Genomic DNA, 15,307 nt, shown 5'->3' with positions numbered 1-15,307 from the left:
GAACCACAAAGCAATCTGAAGCAGCAGAGTCAAAATGCAATAATGATCAAAACAGGTGAGCATTAATTAAAACAGAGAGGTGAAACCTCAACATAAGAAAAGCTTCCAAGAGGAAAAACAAAATTAGGGGGATACAGAAGGGAAGAAGGAGTGGAAATCGTTGGAAAAATAGAAGTGGATCCAAAAGAGCCATGTCTGTTGGTAGACTCTGTCGTCCTGTTGAAGCTCAGCTACCAAGCTTTCCATGGTATGTAAGCTAAGGCTCTCCTTCAGCCAAGATAGGAGTGTAGGGGGTCGAGGACTTCCATGATCTGGGGATGACCGACCTCGCTGCAACCAGCATGAACCCTAGGGGTCTGCGGGTAGGTTTCTAGAACTCACGAGAAAAAATGGAGAGGAGTAAGGGGGAAGGGTCGTCTGGTAAGTCTATTCCCGTGACCTGCAGGACAATTCGACAAACTCCAGACCAAAAAGGATGTTGAAGAGGACATCCCCACACCTCCAACATCTATCAGAGCTGGAGGGATATATTTCATGGAGAACAGCTGGAACTCTGTGCCACCTAGAAAGTATTTTATAATTAGTCTCCTGTGCTTTGCTTGAGATGGAGAACTTGTGGCATGCGTGGAAGGTAGAGGAACACACACCTGGTGGGAATGAAATCCCCAGCTCCCTTTCCCAACCATCTATAAACACCAGCAAAGCACCATCAGGATCCTCCATCAATAGACCGAATCAAATCAAATAAAATGTGCTTTATTAGCATTACCGAAGAAAAAACATTTGATGTTGCCAAAGCAAAGAGTGGTTGGGGGTGGTAGAATGGGTTGGGTACAGGGTGCGTGAGTTGGGGGTTTGAGTGTTTTTGGGGTCTCATCGTTCTTGTTTGGGACGTGTGGGTATGGGTGGGTGTGGGGTAGACGGGTGATGGGGGAGCTTAATGGTCTTTGGGTGGTGGGTTTAATAGTCCATAGACCGTACAGGAGTGAAATGGTGTGGGTGATGGGTGAGGAGGAGAGGCAAAGGTGTTCAAAGGGAAGCAGAGCCCTATGGAGATCATCAGAAAGTCTCAGAGAGGAATAGAAGTGGGAGAGTTGCATGTATTGCCAATGGAGGGCAGCCGAGACGGGCATAAAGACTAGGCCAACAAGTCCGCACAGGGAAGGAGGGAGGAAGCCACGGTGACCTGCCGGAACCGTAGGACTGGGCCATCAACCGAATGAGACAAGAAGGGGGAGCGGAGCATCGGACGGAAGTCTGGGTTGCTCGAGATGGAGTCAAAGGACCATCGTTTTTGAAGAACCTCCGCATTGCGCCGTACAGGCAGCACACCTCCAACGTATGTCGAGCTACAAGGGGGAGCGGGAGAGTTTTACTGTCAGACCAGTGCCTCTTATGGAGCCAAGGAAGAGCAGTGAGGGGTAAAGGACACAACGACTCCTCAAGAGCAACCCAGAGTTTGGAACGACCGGAGTGGTGCCAGTCAAGAAAGTTTGAGGCAACCGCAGCCAGAAAATATTTTGCACAATCCAGGACAGCCAGGTGTTTGTATATGTTGTATATGAATGTATGTGTGTGAGCAGATTTGTATATGTGTAAGTATATACAGCATATCAATGTCTATCTATTTATCTATCTATCTATGGTCTTCCTGCTGCGTCACCTCCGATGCCTGCGCAGTTGGCTCTGCCAGTAAGACACCAGCAGAGGCGAGTGCGAATGCCGGCTGGCGCCCATTTTTGAGAGGCCGCTGCTGCATTGAACTATAAGAGCAAGAGCGGCCTCCCAAAAATGGCTGCCGGCTGGCATGTGCAGTCGGCTCTACTAGTGCCTCACTGGCAGAGCCAACTGCGCAGGCGTCGGAGGGGACGCAGGAGGAAGATGACAGAGAAGGGGAGGATCCAGCCGAAGATAGAGGCATCGCAGGATCGTGTTCTCGAGCAGTAGTGGGGACGCCCCCATTGCTGCCAGAGAATTAATTTACATACCGGTAAAAAACGGTATTTCTAAGGAACGGCGCGGCGGAAATCACATCTAAAAGTAAGAGACGAATAGCCTTTCTAAAGGCTATTTCGACGTCATCCACAAAAAAAGAGGTTTTATTGGTAGAATCCCTTTAAATAACTATTGTCATGCATTACACAGGAGATCTGTAGTTCGTATACATAACCACCAGGGTGGGAGCATGTCACCTCTGAGCCCCAGCTCTCTCTGTCTGCGGTACTGTTGTAGAGTCTGATCTAGGTCTTCTAGACACAAGCCTCTGCTAATGTCAGCATTCTGTGTACACTCTCTACACGCGCTGCTCCCCCTGGCGGCCGAGGAGGCGCCTGCAGCTGAGAGGAGTGGAGGGAGGTGGCTCAGTGACAAGTAGCAGGGAGGAAGTGAAGCTCCTCGTACACACGGCTCGAGGCGGCGAGTTGGAGCTGGGAACTTGTGATATGAGCGGCAGGGAATTGCTCAGAGCTCGGTGAAGGCGCTGCCTGGTGTCTGAAGGATGCCCATACTTGTGGAGCTGTGGAGGAGACTTCCTCTGGCCGCTGCCTACCAGGTGAGACTGGCATAGGAATCCTAGTAAAGTCCGACTATGGCTGGAAGACTTTGCTCACTTTCCTCCTGGTGGTTGTACTTGTATGCCCCTGGCTTCGTTAGTAGCGCCATAGCTGTCCTGTGGACAGTCTTTCCTCCCTGGCATGCTGTGGTGCCACAGTCCAGGCTGGCATCCCTGTACTCTGTTGTTTCCTCCCAGCAGCCCCATTATATGACTCATCCAGTATTTGCAGCATGCATACAACTCTTCTGTCTCTGATTCTTGCCCTGTCTGTAATATGGGAGCTGCCCCACCTGACTATAGCCATACAGCAGGCTAATATACAGAGAATTGTACTATATACTATCAGGTTCACCTTATAACATGGGGTGACACCTGGTGTAGGACTGTAAGGGCAGCTCTACTTTGGAGCCACCACATTTGGGAATTGCTTGCATGGCAATCCCCCAAATATAAGATAGGAAGAGGAATTGGTTACTTCAGTAGGAACCATCCAATAATATGTATGGCATTCTGAATTTCCTACTATTGCCATACACATTAGGATGTATTCTATCCATGTCCCTTCTATCAGCTGATCACGATAGTCTGACACTGACAGAATACTGACTGCCTTCTCTTGTACTACGTGTCTTACGTGGGGATTTTCAGGCATATTTGTCTCAGAACTGCTGAAGCTTACACACTTTGCAAAGGGTGAAATCTGGAGCGATTCCATTGCAAGCCCACGTCCAAATCTTCAGAATAGGTGTCTCTATTACGAGAAGGACTCCTGTAATGATGAGGTCAGTAAAATAAATATATATATATATATATATATATATATATATATATATATATATATATATATATATATTCATAGAACAAGTGGTGTCCAGTGACGGGTGAAAAGAAAGTCTACCCATGGCTGAAATGGTGCATATGACGTTTTCCAGGCAGCTCTTATGGAATTGTTAGTTGTGCCCTGATAAAAGCAGCCCTAAAACCACCGCCACTAATATAACAATAATATTCTTCTACAATGCCAGCTAGTTTCACATGAGTTTCATTTCTGCTATTTATTGCTATCAGTTTATATTTTTGGTGAAATCCTCTTATCTATTGCTTATGTCTTGTATTTGCAATGTCAAGCAAGATATCCTGTTTTCTTAGTAGAAAAGCATGTAACTTGAATGAGCCAATTTCATATAAGGCAAAAAAAAAAAAAAAAACATAACTATTTCCAATCAAGATTTCTGTGCTAAGACTCCAACCTCATGGTGTCACATCACTATTAGCCACATTTGTGTCGCTTCATGGTTGTACATGCACATCAGTATTTCTTTTTATCCCCATTTACACTGTGATCTACTGAGGAATTTCCGCTGTCCATGTTGTGTAAAGGGACCCGGTGGTGCAGATTTTATATCCTCAGTTTATGTAGTGGACCTTCTTTGTAGATTTCATCCTTTGTCTTACATAGCATAAAATGTGCAGCAGTTGTAATACAAATTCTACAACAAAAACTCCAGGTCCATTGAAACACCTTTTCATGGTGGTCATACATCAAGGAGGAGCACGGGGCTTGGGAACCTCATTTTAGTGATTTTGGGATCCCAATGATCATGTATTTATCACATATCCCATTGCTGGATCCCCTACTGGTTACATGCCCCTTTGAATGGAGGCTTGGTTGTACGTCCACATTGCAAGCTGGCCATACACATTGGATTTTTGGACAATTCAGCTAATTTTGATACATAAACTGCTGGGGATCTACCATGTAGTGACCATGTATGGTCGTCTGTGTAGAATTTAATCTTCCGAAAACAGATATGCCAAGATGGATATTTTCGGCTAGCTGTTGGCTGAAAATGCCGCTATTTGATTGGCTGCTTTTGCCCAAACCTCAGCCACCTTTGTCATACTTCTTTTAATAATTAAAATAGCTCCTGATCTGGCATTTTTGTTGTTAATGTTAATATTGGCATCATTCACATAAACAATCCCATCATCACTTGGACAGTACATGATGGCCGTCTAAAATTTAATGGGTATGGCCAACCTTAGACATTACACATGTCCTGGGAACCCCAGTGATCAGACACTTAGCGTCTTCATTTCCCCCGCAGTGACTACTGCACAGAGATGTTTTACTAGCCACTGCTTCTCCAGGTAACATCAGCTGTTTGCTGGATGTCTTATGAGCTGGATCACATATTAAAGGGGCTCTATCAGCCCTAAGGCTATTCAGGCACGGCAAATGTTATTTTAAACCTCCCCCCCCCCCCCCCCCGTTTTAAAATAAAACCATAAAAACATATTTGTAGATCATACCTATTGTGCACAGTGCGCGGTCCTCCACGGTCCGACGTTATCTTGCTGCCACGGCTTCCTCTTCTTTCTTCTTCCAGCGACGCACTCCTGTCCTCGCTCTTCCCCGCTTTCATCTTCTTTTCTTCCGGAATGAAGAAGTTTGTGAGCGTACTGCGCAGTACGCTTGCGTAGTTCTAAGGGGTACTTAGAACTACAACAAAAATGGCGCGTGTGCAGTAGCGCTCTGGAGGGACCGATACTGCTCATGCGCGGGATTTGAACACAACCCGCCGGAAGAACAGAAGATCAAGGCGGGGAAGAGCCAGGACAGGAGGACGTCGCTGGAAAAAGAAAGAAGAGGAAGGCGTGACAGCAAGATGAAGTTGGACCCTGAATGCCGCCCACCGTGCATGATAGGTATGAGTTACATATATGTTTTTATGATTTGATTTTAAAAGGGGGGGGAGGGGGAGGTTTAAAATAACATTTGCGGTGCATGAATAGCCTTTTTAAAGGCTATTCATGCATATGTGGGGCTCAATCAGCATAATTTTGCTGATATAGCCCCTGTAAAGTGGTTGTCTGTGATAATACAATCTTTTTAACTTAAAGAAACAGTTTCTAGGAATGCTTTTAATATCTTTAGCTAGTACAGAATGGTCCAAATGTGGTATTATGCGACTGACTACTTCTCTAAATGGAGCTGCCCATATTCTGTAAGCTACAAACTGGCCTAACTAGTATAGCAAATCTGTCCCTCGTGTGTGCACTGGATTATGGGAATTTTGCACAATTTTACTCATATAGGTGTGTCCGCACCTCTGTTACCAACTCAAGAAGACAGGTGTTGTGCTGTGCCTGTACTGTGTACAGCTTGTGTACTGTGGCTTTACTTGAGAATATTAGATTTATTTGCTCCCATTCTGGATATATTTTCTTATGGGGTGCGGCAGCTTTTATAGCTGACATTGGTATTCTGCACAGCCCGGACCACAATGAGCACAGTAAGCGGTTAACAATTCACTGAGGCTGAATAGAAGGAATTATGTCTGCAATATTTCTTTTCAAGGCAACGCTGCCAGTGCAAACCCATGCAAATAACACAGCATTATCTATAATAGGCTTTATGAGGTTTTGCATCGTATTCTCTGCTTCTGCTACATTTAAACATTAAGTTATTACAAAAATGACCTAAAAATATCCATTAGCATATCTAATAGCGGCTGCTTGTAGCCATTTCAGTCCCCTATGCTTTCTATTGAGCCACAATGTCATATAAATCTTTCTGGTTACAATATTCCTAGCTGCCTCCTATCACCTGCTCATTTTCAGTCTTCGCTGTAGATGTGGCCTTTTATTCATGTTCTATAGGGATGATTTTCAGGTCTCTCCCAGATAGATTTATAAGAGTGTCCTGGAATAGCCCTTTAACTGCTGTATATTTGCAATGATACACTATGTGATCAAAACTATCCAGACACCTCCACAAACATACGTTTTCCACATCGTGAGAGTGCAGAATGGGGCGCTCACATCACACAGGTCAATGCCAAACGACGCCTCACTCGTATAAGGAGCGTAAACATTGGATGATTTGAACAGTGGAAAAACGTTGTGTGGAGTGACGAATCACGGTAAACAATGTGGCGATCCGATGGCAGGATGTGGGTATGGCGAATGCCCGGTGAATGTCATCTGCCAGCGTGTAGTGCCAACAGTAAAATTCGGAGGCGGTGGGGTTATGGTGTGGTCGTGTTTTTCATGGAGGGGGCTTGCACCTCTTGTTGTTTTGCGTGGCACTATCACAGCACAGGCCTACATTGATGTTTTAAACACCTTCTTGCTTCCCATTGTTGAAGAGCAATTCGGGGATGGCGATTGCATCTTTCAACACGACCGAGCACCTGTTCATACTGCACGGCCTGTGGTGGAGTGGTTACATGACAATAACATCTCTGTAATGGACTGGCCTGCACAGAGTCCTGACTTGAATCCTGTAGAACACCTTTGGGATGTTTTGGAACGCCGACTTCGTGCCAGGCCTCACCGACCTACATCGATACCTCTCCTCAGTGCAGCACTCCGTGAAGAATGGGTTGCCATTCCCCAAGAAACCTTCCAGCACCTGATTGAACGTATACCTGCGAGAGTGCAAGCTGTCATCAAGGCTAAGGGTGGGCCAACACCATATTGAATTCCAGCATTACCAATGGAGGGCGCCACGAACTTGTAAGTCATTTTCAGCCAGGTGTCCGGATACTTTTGATCACATAGTGTATGTATAGAAAGACTAAAAATTAATACTGTATGTAACAAAAATAAACTTTCACCAGGCAGTTGTCTACGAGTAGTGGATCATTTGCATCTATGTTAAGAGCATGTTGACAACTTGGAATCTGGCTCTGATTTTAGGTGGATTCCACCTCAAAATCCAACCCAGATTTCTCCCCGATTGTGTCTTCCATTGGTAGGCAGCAATTGGAGCAGGACACTGAGAAAATAAGTGTCTTGTTCAATCTTTCCGCAGATTCCGTGGCTTATGCAGCCACACAGTCCGTGGTACGAGACACTGCTAATTAGAATAATTTATCTCAGCCTATTCCGCTTTCTGCCGCAGCTTTGGTTTTCTGCCACGGGGAGTTGGAAGGGCTGGATAATGAAGTAGAATGTAAAGTGGATGTCTGCCTCATTCATCTTCATTTACCCACCATCTGAATATAGCCTTACATGGGGCTTTACCTTCAATTATAACATTATTATAACATTAAAGAAATGGCTGCTTTCTCACAAAAAGAGCTCCACAGTTTGCCTATGGTATCGCAACTCTGCCCCATTCACTTTAGTTGCTGTTTCTAGAAGAAATCAGACAGTTTTTTTCCTGACACTGTACAAAATCCTTTATGCTAGGTTCACCCTGCGTTCAGGTTTCCCTTTAAGGGAGGGGGGGGGTGCTTGGAGACCCCCCCCCCCCCCCAAACAGAAACCTAATCTGCTTAAAAAAAGCGGTTACCTTCAGAAACCCATGGATCTATTGGGTCTTCTGGGTTTCTGTTCAAAAAGGGCGGGAAAAATGGAGAGAGAGAGGTGCATTTTTAAAGTGGAATGGGGAACGGAATCCCTGAGTGGAGACCAAGCGTTAATGTGCTTTACGTTCATATGTTTTACAACCATTGTGTCCAAGTGAAACTGGAAATGTGATTTAGATATTGAATTATTTACTTATGTTAACCACAGATCACGTCCTAATATGTAATAACGTCTGTTCATGCCTGAACTACCAAGCCAGGGTTCTATTCTGGATTTTTCATTATCCTCTGTACCAATAAATATATAGGTTGTCTGTCAGAGTTAAGTCTAGTAAGGTGGAAGATGTCTCTCTTAGAAGCCAATAATTTGTCTTGGCCAGTGTTGCGCACTTGGTAGCCTCTTAATATGCTCGCTCTTTGACCCCTCGCTGCACTATACTCTATACTCAGCGGTAGTATGAATTCTAGTGACTGCAAACTGTACTCATCAAAGTGCACAAAATGGAGGTATATATTATAGGGCTGTAGAGTCTGACGGCCAAACCTCCGACTCCTCTGTTTCCATACAGCTCAGCGCCAACTCAGACTCCCTCTTTGAGTTCTTCATAAATGACTGACAGTCATGCATAGTCAGAAGCAGTAAAGATCCTCGAAATCATTAAAAATCCAGTTATTGAATTCCTATGAAAGTAAATATGTGACAAAGTATTCATCTATATATTATTAAAGGGGTTTTCCCATCTCTCCAGTTTCATCAGCTTTGCCTGCTGTCTCCTCTTCTCACTTCCTGTATTCCTTATTGAACAGTAAAAGCCACCTCCTGCAGCTTTCTGAACAGGACACTTGTGATTACTATAAATCTAATATTAATGCTGATCTAATAACATGCATAAGCTTCTAGAGAAGGACTCAGTGTTATCTGTGTGTTTATATAGAGAGATAACAGACAGGGCTTTATCAGCAAAGTGCAATTAGCTGAACTGATTGTCCTGCTGGCAGAGCTATAGATAACTGTGAGAGCAGTGAGTGACATCATCTGTCCTGTCTTATCACACAGGTCGGGCTCTATGGTAACGCTGTGTAAACAATGGGAGGAATACTTTCACATAGCAAGAAAATAAAGCAGCATTGCTAAAGCGATATATTTAGGAAAACTCTGCAATTTACATACGCTAGCAGTGTAGACAGAATCCCTGAGATGGGAATAACCCTTTAATAATTGTATAATGTAATTACAAATAATCATTTTATTTTGAAGTCTGTGTCTATAGCTGGACAGCCTTGATATTTTACTCTGGCAATATATTCTCAGGGCCAGAGTCTCCATCCTAGGAAGGTGACATTTTGAATGATTTCATGAGCAATATTAAAGGGGCTGTCTCTTGACGACTTACTTCTTTCATATATCCTGTTTATGTATATAGATTATATAGAGGCAGAGGTCCTATCAGATCCGCATAGAGTATGACCATAATTTTTTTCCATTGTAAAGGTTAGCATTGATTTATGCCAAATTCATAAAAGAAAACTTATGCAGTCATAAATCTGATGCAAAGTACAGCATGTCAAATAATTAACAGCACTCTTGTAAATGTGTACAATTGTAGCGAAAAGTGTGACTTGACTGTCACACGGAAACACATTGTAATAGAAATAAATCTCATATTAAGATTTAGGCTGGGTTCACACAGTGTTTTTGGGGCTGGATTTTGAGGCGAATCCGCTTCAGAATCCGGCTCAATAAACCGCCTCCCGTTGAAATCAATGAGAGCCAGTGACCTGCGCTTTCTCCAGGCTGATTCAGCCACGGACATCCGTCTCGCGACACCTCCCTCCCAATTAGGCCCATTCATTTGGGCCTAATTCAGAGCCGAATGCCTCAACTGGATGCCGCTGCACTGCAGTCGTGGCTAGCCATTTTTTGGACCGGGATCTGAGGCGGCCTCACGTGTGAACTTGCTCTTACTGGGGTGTTTTACACATGTAAGGAGAAGTCTTTGTCAGTGAGTAACTAAGAATGACTGACATCCATTGTCAGCTAAGGTGGTGGCACACAGTGTTCTGGCTGTGGCTGGAGGTGCTGCCATGCTAGTGTTCAGCTTTCCCTTATTTTTGGCCACATGGTAAGTGTGGGCTGTAATAAGTGAAAGCTGGTAGTTAGTTATGTTACTTAAAGGGGTATTCCCATAACTCTTGTTCTGCAGCCTGAAGGCTCTGTGCTCTCTTCACTTCCTGGATTTCTTGGCACATTGGTGGGCAGGGTTTCACTTGCGCTGCTATCTGCTGTGTTTGCAGTCAGTAATGAGGGATTGGTTGTAAATGCATTACCACAGTATAAAGCTGATGTGGAAACTGATGTAGCAGAGCTGGATTTGAGTCAGTTTGCATTACATACAGAGGTAATGGACTCCTTATCTCAGCCCTTATCAGCCAAATTCAACTAAACCGGCTGATAAGTGGAAAAGCTGAAGATAGACAGCACAGCAATCCCGGAGCACTCACATCCCCCTTCCCTATTTTCGGAGCTTCATTGCTTGTCAGCAAATGTATTCATAAGAAATGGTAAATATGAATGAAGGATTTACAATTCTTCTCCATGCTGCATCTTCTCCAGGCTTTGGTGCAATAAACAGTGCAAAAATCGCCTCAAAAAGACCATGTGTGACAGCAATCCTCAACACTTATTCACATGGCTGTGTTTTGGTCAGTGTATTGTATGAATATTTGTAAGACAAAACTAGAAGTGGAGACTATATAGGAAAAATGTGCAGTGGAAAGATTTGCAGTGACTGCCTCTGATTGGAGTTCTGAATCACGCCCCCTGCCTGACCCCGCCTCCCAACAATACAGAGCATATCAGGCACCAAAACTATCGGCATTGATTGCTTGGGAATGGTGAAGGCTAGAGAGAAGATTCCAACTGTGCTGGAATCTCTGAAGCGGCGCCTGTTAATGCTTAGAACTAGAATTCATGTAGGTGGTGAAAGATCCTCTTTAAAGAAGATCTGTCATCACAATAAGGTGTCCTATATTACAGCAGTAGATTATAATGTGTAAGCAGTTTTGTGTCTCTGCCATGGCGGTTGGTTCAGATAATCGAAGTGGCACTGAGAATATTCCTCTTGACATTAACATTAATTCGGGTCACTTTTAGTTTCATTACACTCATATTATTTTATGCAGCATTATTTTTACAGGTTATTATTATATTTTATAATTAGTTTTGATTTTGCAGAATTAGGGTTTTTTTCCAGCTTATGAACATTCCTGTACAAATCCTTTGAACTATGTCCCCAGGCTCCAGTTCTCGAGCCTTTTTCTGTCCTCTGTGAAATGACAGCTGCATCTTAAGGCAGAGTGGCCTAAAGGCCTCGCCAGAGAATGTAGGCTAACCGATCCTAATTAGATTTTCCTCCGATGACTTGATGAATCATCATGTGATGGTAATGCTCTGAGTAATACGTCTTTGATCTGTAAATGCTAAGCCAAGGACTGCATAGAAATGCAATGGACTCTTTACTAAAGCTTAGTGGTCTGGAAGTCCTGCTTGTGTGCCAGGCAAACTGATATTGTCAATGATCTGGAATTTCTTCATTGTAGTGTAGATTTGGCAGTTATTGAAATATTGTTGTATGCACTGTTAAATGAAAAAAATAAGTGGCAAAAGTACAACACAGGTTATAGTAGAGTGGGGAAATGTATTTATTCTGCCAATAGCCATCCAAAGTATAAAGCCAACTTATTGGTATATTTATTTGGGTGCCATTTGGGCTGGGTTGATACAGCGCTTGTTGTAATCTGTTACTGCTTTCTTTTTATAATTGTAATAATGAGCAAACCAGAGATTTTCATTGTAATGTCCAATAGTTTACAGCTAAAATGAATAGTAGCATGTGGGAAGAAGTACTGTAATAACTCCCCCCCCCAAAAAAAAAACAAACAAACAAACAAACCCAAAACAAACAAAACAGCCTTGGGGATGTGGACAGTGATTAACCCATTAATGGATCATCTCGGATGCAGTTATAGCCTGTGTTTCATTTCTGTGAAACTAAGCCTATGTGTTTGTTGGATTTTCACCCTGAGTGGTATGCCATGAGAGGGGCTCCTAGTATAATAGCTATTTATGCTGCTGAGTGTCCCTGCTGTCCAGTGATTTACTGTCCAGTACTGTAACTGGTCCGGTCAGTATAGATAACTATATAACTAGAAGTCCTTCTTCCGGTATAATTTTTAGGCTGGGAAATCTAGGCAACACATGGACAGAGTTCCATGGCCGAAACTTAGTTGTTTGAATGTGGGGTAAGTGAAACAACAGTTGCTTTAAAGGGATCCTATCATTCAAGCTCATTTTTTTCTCATTAAAGGGGCTCTATAATCAAAATTATGCCCTGTGAGCCCCACATATGCCTGAATTGCCTTTAAAAAGGCTATTTAGGCACCGCTAATGGTATTTTAAAAGCCCCCCATTTTCAACTAGTACCCTAAAAAATAATATTCTAATCATACTTACCCGTGCACGGTGGGCAGTTCGTGCACTGGTGGACGTCATCTTCAGTCCCACCTTCCTCTGGTGTCTACTTCCAGTGACGTCCTCCTGGACTCTTGCTTCCACATCTTCATCTTCTTTTCTTCCGGTGGGTTGTGTTTAAATCCCGCGTGTGCGCAGTATCGCTCCCTCCGGAGCTTTTTAAAGGTTATTCAGGCATATGTCAGGCTCATAGGGAATAAATTTGAAATAGCCTTTAAGAAAGGCTATTCTTCTCCTATCTTTCGTTGTTTTCTCCATGCCGCCGTTCGCTTGAAATCCCGGTTTTTGTCGGTATGCAAATGAGTTTTCTCGCAGCACTGAGGGCGTCCCCTATGCTGTGAGAGAAGTCTCTCCAGCGCCACCTCCATCTTTTCAGCAACGTCCTCTTCACGCGTCTTTTTTCGGCGCAGGCTTCAGACTTCTAGGCCTCGGGCTAATGTTTTGATTAACTTTTAATAACTTTTAGGGGAAATTGGTGTCCTTTAAAAAAAACAAAACACCCAGTTCTGGTTTTTTTTTTTTTTTTCCGCTTATATGATGTTCACTCTGCTTTAAAAATCACATAAAATAATTTTTAAACTAGATAAATAACTGCAACAACATGCTGGAATACCTAATGTTTGTTTTGGTTTTTATTTATTTTTTAAATGAAAAACAGAATATCTTTTAGCTTTTTATTTACTTTTAGAACTTTTTTCAAAATTGTCCTACAAGGGGACTCAAACTTTGACCCCTCTGTTCAAAGTTTGCTGTTAGTACATTGTACGTAGGCTCAATGTCTGTAATAGGGAAAGGAACCCCATGATATCACCCTATCCCACAGAAGCATTGATCACTGTTGAACACAATATCTGAGGCGTTAAAGGGGTTGTCCAGGTAAAGCAGTGTTTTCTCTGAAGGCCTGAGGAGATGATAAAAAGCAAAATACTGGTGTCCCAATCAGCAGCCTCAAGAAAGGACCCGGGACATCACAGGTGACTTAAGTGAATCAAGTCCTGGGTGTCACAACTCTTTTAACGTTGTTCCAGGAACAGGTGACCATAACCTAGAGGTGTGGATGGAGTACTATGTCTGGTGCCGCCCTATATATAGGCTGTTTTCTACAAATTCTTCTAATTCTAATTTTTAGGTGTAAATCCTATATGTTGATGTCCTTTAAACCTGTAGTGAAATGTGCATAAGTTAAGATCAGATTTCTGGGTTTACAGCATGATTACCGAGCTAATATTTGCTAAAGGATATTACAACTGACTGTCTGTTGTGAGCAGTAAGGTGTGGAGAATAATAGGTAGCACTTCATAAATGGACTGAAGCGTCCTTGTCCTGGAGTTGTTCAGGGGATGTTGCATTGTGTGTTGTGTTTTCCGTTGTTAAATAAACCGTGGATGTTTATATTGCACTTTATGCATTCAATCTGTTTTCTTACAATTCAGTTACTGAACTGTGATAACCCTCTTACTGTATCAGCTGGGGCATGACCTAAGGCGAAGTAGAACTGACGGTATAATTGGGATACGCTATGACCTCATAAGACCGTGTTGCTGCTGTTTAATGAGATTTGCAGGCAGTGGATCAATATAGCTAGGTGACTGAGCACCAGTCTAATTTAATAATATGGTCTTTTGGCAGTGAACTAGGAGACCACAAGTGTGTTATGTGAATGTTTACACAGTGTTTGAGAATGCGGTATATATCCGTACAGTAGGCATCTGTTTAACCTTATCCATGGCCTTATATACATTGTCTTGATGCTATTCACCTGACTAGGATGCAAATTCAGTAAATATGTTGGTGATGTTCTTCATTGCTGGTCTAGATATCTATGTTGATTTGGAATTGGGAGTAATAACTGTTTAAGTATAAACCAGCGATTCCCAACTGGGGTGCCACAACATTTCCGTGGGAAGATGGCCATATCTTCTTTCAACTCCGAGTCCTTGGGATGCAGATACAGTTACTTACAGTGGTGAAGCAACAAGCCTATAGCTACCTGCTTCACCATTCGGTCAGCTGCTAGCGATGACTGTGGCTCCATTCAGATATGCTGCATTGAGACAAAGGCAATTGGGGGAAGGGGGGAGCAGAAGAGCTCCGTGGGAATAGGACTGGGCAAGTATCACTGATTTTTATTTATGTGGTACAAGTACTATTTGGGACTAAGTGTTGGGGAGCACTATAAAGTACGTGTGGGACACTGGGGTAGCATTATAACATACCTGGGTCCACTAGGGAGAGCATTGTAAAGCATCTGGGAGTCACTCGGGAGACATTATATTTGAATATGATACTTTGTGTGGGCCAATAAGAAAGCATGGTGATGGTAACAGGTGAATTTTTATATGTGTCGGGTGGGAGTACAGGATGGTATAGGTCTAGAGCATTCACAATGTGCAGTTAAAACTGCAGTGGAAAAAAAATGCATGCAGTTTTAAGCTAAAGACCCACATTGTGGAAATGCATCTTTTTTGTTGCTGATATTGTTGCATTATTTTTCTTTTTGGAGCCAAAGCCAGTAGTGGAATGAGGAAAAGGTAGAAGAGATTCCTAGATATTTCTCATTCCTTTTGTAGCCATTCTTGGCTTTGGCTCTAAAAAAACGGCAACAAAATCTGCAACAAAAAGCTGCATTTCTGCAATGTGGGGCCTCGGCTTTAGACTAAGGCAAAAATGCAGCTTTTTTGTTGTAAACTTTACTGCGGTTTTTTGAGCCAAAGCCATGAATGGCCAAAGGTTAAAGTATAAGAGCTGCCTGTATGTTTCCCATTCTTTTTATAGCTATTCTTGGCTTTGGTTCAAAAAAATCACAAAAAAATCTGCCACAAAAAAACTACATTTCTGCATTGTGAGGCCTCAGCCTTAGGCTAAACCCCCACGGGGTGTCCCACAGCAAAAAAGCACTGGGAA

At 43.1% G+C, this 15,307-nt stretch overlaps 1 protein-coding gene across 1 annotated transcript in view; it reads left to right on the top strand.

Annotated features, from left to right (window-relative positions):
- Positions 1 to 2,346: 2,346 nt before the first annotated feature.
- Positions 2,347 to 15,307, top strand: part of MCUB (mitochondrial calcium uniporter dominant negative subunit beta) — a 70,621-nt gene continuing 57,660 nt past the window's right edge. Inside the window, exon 1 of the mRNA XM_075286891.1 lies at positions 2,347 to 2,551. Within this exon, the coding sequence (XP_075142992.1) occupies positions 2,498 to 2,551 (54 nt within the window). The 5' untranslated portion in view covers positions 2,347 to 2,497. The remainder of the gene's footprint in view (positions 2,552 to 15,307) is intronic.

This window comes from Leptodactylus fuscus, chromosome 1 (genome assembly GCF_031893055.1).
Source record: "Leptodactylus fuscus isolate aLepFus1 chromosome 1, aLepFus1.hap2, whole genome shotgun sequence".
Taxonomy (NCBI): domain Eukaryota; kingdom Metazoa; phylum Chordata; class Amphibia; order Anura; family Leptodactylidae; genus Leptodactylus; species Leptodactylus fuscus.
Note: the sequence above shows the minus strand (reverse complement) of the source record. Positions and strands in the feature narration are given on the sequence as shown.